General features: G+C 35.8%; 1 protein-coding gene across 1 annotated transcript in view; it reads left to right on the top strand.

The window, feature by feature from the left end:
- Positions 1-1,708: 1,708 nt before the first annotated feature.
- Positions 1,709-9,593, top strand: part of NALCN (sodium leak channel, non-selective) — a gene marked incomplete at its 5' end in the record, with an annotated part of 90,382 nt that continues 82,497 nt past the window's right edge. The window contains one exon of the mRNA XM_027900070.1: positions 1,709-1,783. Coding sequence (XP_027755871.1) covers positions 1,709-1,783 — 75 coding nt within the window. The remainder of the gene's footprint in view (positions 1,784-9,593) is intronic.

The raw sequence follows: 9,593 nt of genomic DNA on the forward strand, positions 1-9,593 counted from the left end.
TGTTTTGAAAGAGTCGTCTGGGACTTCTCTGTTTGTTTTTGTTTACTCAAAGCACTTATTTTGCTAGAAGCAAAGTCTCAGTACACCATCCTCAGTCCTTTTGCAAGGAATTTGCATTTAAGTACATAGTCCTTGCTTTTCTTCTCATTCACCTATGCAAATTTTACATGAATAAAGAAACTCTGCAAAGACAACTTTTCAGAATTACCTGGGCTTATGAAGTTTTTAGTTTCAGTTCTAAGACCTTCCTCAGACCCTGGAAGAGAAAATCTATGTAGGATAGAGTTGTCTGTAGGCAAAAGAAGTTTAAAGAAAGAAAATAACATGGAACTGGTGAGGGAGCATGACAACAGTTGGGCTGCTACTGAAACCTAAAAGAAGCATTCTAAGAATAAACAGCCATCAGTGAATAACAAGAGTGAAGTCAAATGAAGAAATTACTTTTAACAACTGGAAGAGGGAGGAGGATTAGAACTGAGAAGAGATAATTGCAGGCATTTGGCAAAGCACACTGTAGAGCCTTGGAAAGAAATGAATAGGTTTCACATTAGAAGGAAAAGTTGAAGCTTGGAAAAAAAAATCCCACTCTTGGAAACGAGGACTGTTATTAGTTGAGATGGCAGCAGAGGAAGTTAAACAAATAACAAGTTTGCATTTAACTTTTGTGGTACATTGTCTTCAGTTCTTGTTGAAAAAAAAAGAAAAAAGGGAGCGATAAAGTCTCGTCTTGGTACATATCAGTGCGTGAATCAGCAAGACTGGAAGGGGTGATATCTTTAATGAGTACTGTACTTCTTTTAACTGTGGAACAGCACTTCCTTAACTGATATGCTTTGAGCTGCAGGTTCTGGAGTATCATGAAATGTATAACATATCTGAAGGAAAAAAACACCATACTGTAAAATCCTGACAGAATTATAGCAAAACTGTTCCTCAGCAATTAGGGATCAGGAGTTTGTGTGTGACTACTCACCCCTAAGGGGAAGGAAGCACCTAAAATTCATAAATGGTTATCTAAAGGAATCACAAAAGTCAGAGAGTCCACAAGCAGTCAGAAAGTTCCACTTTTCATGGAAATTGGTATGTTAGTCCTTGACCTACTATATACGCACATGGCAGTGAGTTTTGAATAAAGGGGAAGGGTAAAAGGGAAGAGAGAAATTAAAGGGGGAGAGATGAATTAATTAAGAAAAAGAGAAAGAAAAAGAGAAAAAGAAAGAGAAAAAGAGTCCTGTTTCAAGTGTCAATCCAGCTGGGGGTTGCCAATCCTGGTTTCAGCATTGATCCAGCTGGTAAGTGTCAATCCAGCTGCATTGGTCTGGCTAAGATTCCGACCTTAATTGAAAACTACCTTAACTTTACAAGCTGTTTTAGGATTTTGCTTTATGGGATTTTTTAATTATTATTTCTAGTTAATTTAATTTTCTTTTCATGCGAAGTACATTTTAGTGGGTATATTGTTAAACATATATAAAGCATCGGTCATCAAACCTAGAATTCAACATTTGTAAACTCATATTAATTTTATGGTAAAATAAAAAACAATTTAGTACTTGCAAAATGGCTAGGAGATAGTAGCTAGAAGATATTACAGATGACAAAGGTAAAAATCCTGTTTATATCTGTAGGGCCATCATTTTTCCATGTCATTTAATAGTACTTAAGAAACATAAAGTAAACTAACAAATCATTTACAATTGTTTTGTAGATTCTACTCAGCTTGTTTGTTGCTGTTATTTTGGACAACTTGGAACTCGATGAAGATCTAAAGAAACTTAAACAAGTAAGAACATATTTTTATTGTGCTTGGAGGTCATTTCAATAAGGCATTAATTTACTGATGTTTATTGTGGTCAAATAATATGTGAAGGAAAAAATTAAAATACTGTAAAAGAGATTTAGAAATTGGTTTAAATATTCAGTGAAAGTCAATTCATATACAATTCAGTGATAAAATAATTTAAAAATCACAGCTAAGTCATCTTTTTGCTTTTAAACTAGTGGAAGCTGTCCCTGGCCTTACTTTATTAGCACAGCACAGCTCCACTGCAGGGGATAATACTGACAAGGCTCCAGAGACAGGAAGGGGTAGAGCAGTAGGGTCAGTGTGTTAGCGGAGGGCTAAAGAGGTTTGGCAAAGTTAACTTGCTTGGTTAGTTCTCCACATTTGGGGCCCAAAAAGTCATTCTCTCATGCTTGAAACCCCAAATGTCAATCACATAAAACGAATTTAACTAGAGAGTTCACATTGGCCTTTCTCACCTTGTGGACAAATGACCAAAGGCGAAGGTATCTGTAGCTTTTATGTAAATCTCTAGATGTGCTTTAATTTGCACAGAGAGGAGCAAAGCCATCAATGTTTCATGCACAAAATAGCATAGCTGACACGTGGGAGGGAACCTCTTTTGTAATATTTGGCTTACAGCCTTCTTTCTCCCATCGTTTGCTGGTTTTGTTCATTTTAAATGTGCCCCAGCAATTGTTGAAGAATTATGCTTTTCAGTTCTTGAATATTAATCATCCAGACAATTGAGATATTTTACATTGAATTCTTACATGAGAATATTACATACTTACTTTAAATTCGTCTTTGTAGAATTCAGTACAGAAATCAATATGGTTTTTTTGGTTGCAGTATTAAATTTCAGTATGTACTGCAAACTTCAAATAAGTTAAAAGACCAAGTATTTTCTGCCACAAAGAAATACAAATACTCTATTTAGGTTAATCAGCTCATATAAGTGACAGATCTTACAGATGATTTTGGGATGGCCAGACAGTCTTGAGTATGCAAACCAAGTAGGCCAAATCAAGTGCATTTATTTTTCTCTTTACCAATCTCAAGAGGTAAAATGACCTGAAACAAAAATGGCTCAGATGCATGGCAAGCAATGCTGTATCATCCTGATACCCTTACAGGAAATTTTTCAAATCTTTGCATGAGTTAGGAGCGCAAATCAACTTTCCGAAGTGAACAGCTTGTGATATAAAATCCAGTGTTTTTTTCCATGAAACATAGCATTTCTGATTCATAAACCACTTTAATAGTCTACATCTTTGCATGACTGTGCTTTAGCAGCTTACTCTGGAACTGGTGAACAAAAAGCAATGATGAGAGGCCATCACTTGTAATACTTGCCAATGTGTCAGTCTGAAATCTTGTTAGCCTGATAGGAGCTCTGTCTCTGTAATAGCGAAAGAGCACACCCCAGTAAAAGACATAAATATAATTTTTGAATAAGTCTCTCAACTTCATAGACTACAGCAGCATAACAACATGAGTATGGTGCTGGGCCAGAATAAAACCCCTTCCTTAGTCACCAGACCTTTCAGCTGCTGTGTCACTGTTTCTGTGACCCAAGTGGTCATTTAACCAGAGCACAGCGCTCTGCTATTGGACACAGACTGGCATAATGGTATATGCATTATACACCAGTTTGATGTATAAAAATATCCAAGGTGGCTGTCACTGGTTCACTTGTACTTACGCTTTTGAAATGTTCTTTTAAACAGTCACCTCTCTTCAAAGACTGTTAGTCAGTACTGCATTTCCTTCTGGTATTTTAAAACAAATTACTGTTATACAAAGTATTGCATTTTTTTAAAATTACTAAGGTAACTTTTTACTAAGGGTATAAGGGTTTGGTTCTTGGAGCTGAATGATACAAAATTAGTGGAATGAATGTACAAATGATTAAGTATCTAGAACAGAAAAGGTTTCCTGTGGGTTAAATGCAATGGTATCACAGGTTAATTGCTGACTGTGGTCTAGCATGCTGAAATATTGGTTGCCTCATCTCAAGAAGATAAAGCAAAAAGAATTTTTAATTCAATGATATTTTGAACTTTCCACTAAAAATGGACTGTAAGAAGAAGGATTGTAATTGTTATGTTTCAATCAAGAATATTTCTATAAATAAATAGATCTGCATTGCTGCACAGGAAAATTTTTGACATCTCTAATTTTAAAACGAATGGTGTTCCAAAGGAGGAGTCAAATAATTCAAATTGTAATTCAAATGTAAAAGACATTGATTGGTTGAAAATGGTGAAACTGTAATGCTCTACAAAGTATTTCCATACTCATGAGTCTGTCTCTTTTCCCTGCCTTTACTGGCTGTAAAGGTCAAGGCCTAAACCTCAAGGCACAGGGCATTTTCAGGTGATGAAATACTGAGTGTTTTTGAAGGAAGGAGGGAGAATATATTTAGACCAGAAGTCACACCTAGCTAATAATCCTCTTTGGACTGTGTTCTTCTTAACTATCACTGAATTTCTTTTCTGAAACTTGATAAGATATCTTTTATTACTTATCATTCAGATTATTGGGAAAGGGCTAATTAGTTTATATTTGCGAAACGTAAAATGATATGTAAACACATGGTATTCATGTTGCTTCAGTAAAAGTGTTTAAATATGAATAAATCAAAGCAAAAATACATTAAATGACTCAGAGATTCTAAATAAGATTGTAAAATAATGTATTTAAAAGTAAGTAAACTCTTAGAATTAAATTTGCCAGTGCAAATTTAGTTAAGGTTATATCATGATTCAGTTTTTAATTACATCATTACATAATATTCTTTCCAAAAGTCTGGCCTCATTTAGTGCACAGAGTAGATAGAGCTCATTTTAATAAACCACTGGTCGATATTTTTTCTCTTTATTGTAGAGTGTGATCATGTGCTTTATTTATTGCACAGTATTCAAGTTTTTATACAAAGACAAAACTATTAATCTCTTTTCTGACTTTTTTATGGTGCCCCTCATAAGTATGCAAAACAAACATAAAATTTGTAAACTATTTAATTTGAGTGATTTACTTAGCAGCACAGGCACATGTAGGAGTAGAATCTGTTTTTCCAAAAGATCATTCAGCTGGTTTAAGAACAGAGTAATTGTTTGTGTTTTTACAGCTCTGTTCATTTGCAATACAGCTCTCATCCTGTGCCACATCTCATCCTCTCATCTATCTGCCATGATAGCTCGAGTGAAAAGGGTTCGTATTGTCACTAATAGTCACCATCTCTCTGTGCATTAAACTTGATCCTCTGCAGCAATCCAGACTGACCTGAACACACTACTTAATCTCTAGGTATGAGGTTGATCTTGCTCATCTTCCTGTGAGGTCCTTTTCTCTGGTGATTAGTACATCAGTTATGCGGATGATATTGATCTTAGGCACAAGAAATCTCTCAGCTACAATACTGACTTCCTTATCTTTTATGCCTGTCTTCTTCACTCTCTCCATAAACTATTGCCCCAAAGTTAAAAGGAAACTGAGAAGACTTCTTGGATTTCTTTTGCCTTTTGTGATAAAGTGACAACTTTCTTTTTAGAAATTCATCACTCTTCACAGCATTTGAAGCATGGCTTTCCTTTGCATCAGCTGTGTTAACTTTTCACATCATATTTTCCACATATTTAGTAATTGTAGTATTAATACATTTCTATCAAATTGCCTAGATGTGAAGTCAGGCTGATTAGTTTCTCATTTCCTGAATGCTGTACCCTGAATCCCTTTTGTAACATTAGTTACATTTTCCACTTTCCTTTGTCTCACTCCAGAGTTTATTTAGTTGATGAATTATTTACCACTGCTGAATGTCAGCCTTGCTGTATGTGAGATCCTTTAGAAGTCTTGAGTGTATGTTATCAGGTTGTGATGGTTTTAGTCTAGGCCTTCCTGGTGACCAGTTTGTAACCAAGGAAGTAGACAAGTACCCAGTATTCCATACAATTTTTACATAAACCAGAGTATAAATAAGTCGGAGATTAGAGACCTCGCTCTCTTCTCTTCCGGCGAGGTTTGGGAACAGTGGGTCCCTACATTGGTCTCGCTTATCTAAGGCTGAGGCCTGCAGAGTCCACCGTCCTGCCACGTGGAAGTTTGGAGAGTGCTGGCTGTGTCTGCCAATCCTGTTGTTCTAAAGGGACGTGGTGAAATCTGTTTTGTTAGTTATTAGTATAGTTTGATCTAGTATACCTGTTCGGTGTCCCCTTTGTTCCCTTTCGTCCCCTTTTTCCCTTTCCCTATCCCTGCGGGGGGTGGACCCCCTTTTACTGTGTATGTAGCATCTTAACTGTACATAATTGTAATTTACGTAAATATAGATATATTTTTACATAAGCAGCTTGACTTTGGGTTCTTTAACTTTTATAGTTTCTTTTCCTTTAACCTAAGGGAAGAAAGGAGGGGGACGGGGACTGCTGTCGTAACTTTCAGGCATTTGGCAGGGAGCCAGGTCCAAACCGTCCCACAGGTGTTGGAGAGGGACAAGTTGAATTTGTGTCAATTATCTTCCAAAAGCTTTTCTCTTGACAGTTTTGTAGAAGATCAGTCTTTGGCATGGTTTAGGGTCTCCTTTTACCTAGTCTGTAGTCAACACTGTTTATTTTTCTTTCTTGCTTTGGTTTTATTTTTCAGAACACACTCAATTAATAGTCTGTTGCTCTTTTAGACTTGCTGCTTTCTTTATGTTCTTAAAAGCTTCCTTATTAGATTTTATTTCTTTAGAAAGTAGTTTCTCAATATCTTTCATGATCTGCCATTATTTTTATACAGAAAAATTACTAGTATTTATGCGGGGTTTTTTCTATTCTTTGCTTAGCATATGGCTTCCCTTTCTGAAACATATCTATTTACTTTCAAAAGTCTTCTTTGCAGTCCAGTTGATGTTGCTGGCCTTTTTGACTTTTTTGGAGTTCTTCTATAGATGGTGGATGTGCTCTGTCCTTCTAAAACAGGATATTTAAAGTTACTCCATACACCCCCCTCCCCGTTTCTGTCATTTGGCCTTTAAAATTCTTTTCAAAAGCTTTACAATTTTAGGAATAAATTTTTTTTTAATTTAAATTTAGTGTAGTAGATGGATTTTGCCTTCTACTTGTAAATTAAAATCTGAATTTAATAGCATTTTTCTCACTGTTATGGAATAGCTTTTTGATATTTATGTCATGAACTAGATCTTGCTCAGTGCTAAACCATAATGTGCTTCTTCACTTAGGTGTTCTCCGGCTATATAATTCAGTAAGGATTCACTTATGAGTAGAAAGCTAATCTCTTTCTTCTATGCTTTCAAAACATTATGAGGGTCAACAAAGGCTTCCCACTATTATTACTGCTTGTCTTTAGGCCTTGAATACTACTTTGCATATTGAGGTTACTTTCTAATCCTCATTTTAGGTGGCAGAATATTTCTTCCAGTTTGGCACACAGTTTCAATGCAGAGGGATCCTGTGCTGTTTATATATGCACTTACCTTATTCACTACTTTGATGTAGAATTTCTGTGTCAAATAACACCAGTCTTTCACTGATGCCATGTACTGTCAATCTGGATAACATGTTTATTGCCTGTTCTGCATATTCTGATTCTGTAGGATTCTACTGCTTGTTACTTCTACTGAGTTTATGAGATGTGGTTTTTGTCAACATTGTGGAGTTTTTGATAACAGGAATTCTAATTTAAGCATGTTACTATTAATATAAAAGCCTGTATGTATGTTTTCTTGTCTAGTTTTATGTTCCCTCCTTAATATGGCTTTTATTTCTTATGTTTTTCTGTTTCCTATTAGAATTTTGTAAACTTTAGGTTTCCCATAGCCTCATTCTCTACCGAAAAATTCCCATTTACCTTGTTATTACTGTGTTCTGGGCTTACTCTACTGTTTTAGTACCTGCTCCCTTAAACAGTTTCTGCAACCAGTGAAGTTCTCTGAAAATGTTATAGAGGTTTAAACACCTGGGTAGAATTCATCTCACTTCACCAATACATTGGTGAAGTTGTATAAAGTTGTATATGCAGTTTAAAATACTCGTTTAGATTTCCTTCCCTGGTCACTGAAGAGTAGTAAATACTTTTGAAAGGCAATTTGGAAGGACATACATTTTGTTTTTAGGGCAACTACAAGAAAATTTGGAGCCAGCATAAGATTATCCTCAAGCCACCCTGGCTGTATGAATCGTCTTTCCTTCATCTGCAGCATAGTTTGTAGCTTACAGCAATGACACCTGTGTGACATTGCTTCTCAAGTGTATATCCCAGCTTCCAACCTACCATAAAAAGTGGAACCCTTCTAAGCTTATGCAATTTAAAAAGAAATATCTGTGGAATAATGAAAAAAAGAAAAAAGATATAAAACAAAAGGTAGGGATAAATGACTGCTTTTTCATAACAGAGGAAAGTAGAGGCTCATGATGATATTGGCTGGAATCTGTACGGCTCAGTATTCATGAGTTCCCTAAAAATGAGGTGAACAGTGAGGTGAGAGCATTTGCTGATGGTGCGAAGTTAGTAAAGGCATACAGTATTAAAGCTTACAGAGAAGTATTTTTATTTTGTGGCTGAGAAATAAAATGTCAGGTGAAATGCAATGCCAATAAATACACAAGGGAAGCAGCCCAATAGATACAGAAATGTAGGCCTTAATCAAGCTATCATCAGTCCAGAAAGATTTTTGAATCATTGTATATGTTCATTGTCATGTGAGCTCAGTGTTTATCAGAAGGCAAACACATTTTTTTAATTTATTAGAGAAAATTGTTAAACAGAAGTGAAAACATTACTGTTCTGCCATCTGTATCCAAGATGCTTCCTTGTCTTGAGTACTGCATGCAGGTAAGATCAAAGCATCTTTTTAAAAATAAAATATAATAAACTAAGAAGAGGTGTAGACAAGGATAATGAGGATGATCTTCAGTTTGTAAATGAGAGGACTGAGGAGGAGGCTAAGTAAAAGTTATGTGAAATCAGAAAAGGTATGAGAATTTGCAGAGAAGATTATTTTATTTCTTCTACAGTAAGAAAAAGAGAGGGCACTCAATCAAATCAAATGGGTTTAGTTTTAAGACAAATTAATGGAATAAAAATCCTATAATGGTTGATAGTTTAGATGTAGCTTGCAGCCACAGAGGTTGTCAAAACTGGGAAAGCACCCAGGAAGTAAAACTACTCTATCTTTGATCTATTCTTATATCTCAGAGCAATTTGGCTGGTCCTTGTTAGAGACAGGGTAATGGAGAGATGGACCATTGGTGTAACCCAGTGCACTCATTCTTACTCCCCTGGTTTTTCATCATCTGAAGGGGATTTCAGAAGCAGTTTTCAAATGGCGTAAGGACGAACCCATATGAACCAGTGGCTAAAACCCATGTGCACCACCACTGTACTCTTGTAATTCCCCAAGGGGAAGGGCAAGCATCTCAAGCATCTCTTAGCGTAAACCATGGTCTAACTTCCTTGCCCATGTAATCTTACTTCTGTAATCCTATTTCCCGGAATACCACTGTTAAAATATATATGAAATATAATTATATATACAAGACAAAATATAAAATTTTCTTTGTTTACCTTATACTTGTGATAACAATCCCATCTTACCTCACTAACTTCAAAGGGTTTATCTTACAGTGTGTGTCCAACAAGATTGTTGTGTCCCTATTTTACTACTGGAGAATCAAAGCTGAAGTGACATCTCTGGCTTCATATACAAATTCCCAGTAGGATGAGGAATCAAAGAAAGTCTGTTTAAGTGCTTGAGCCCCTTGAGCCAATCAGGAACAAAGATCCACTTTTAAATTGTTGAAATCTC

Source organism: Empidonax traillii, unplaced genomic scaffold (genome assembly GCF_003031625.1).
Source record: "Empidonax traillii isolate 1590-97213 ecotype Southwest subspecies unplaced genomic scaffold, ASM303162v1 scaffold703:size332946, whole genome shotgun sequence".
Lineage (NCBI taxonomy): Eukaryota > Metazoa > Chordata > Aves > Passeriformes > Tyrannidae > Empidonax > Empidonax traillii.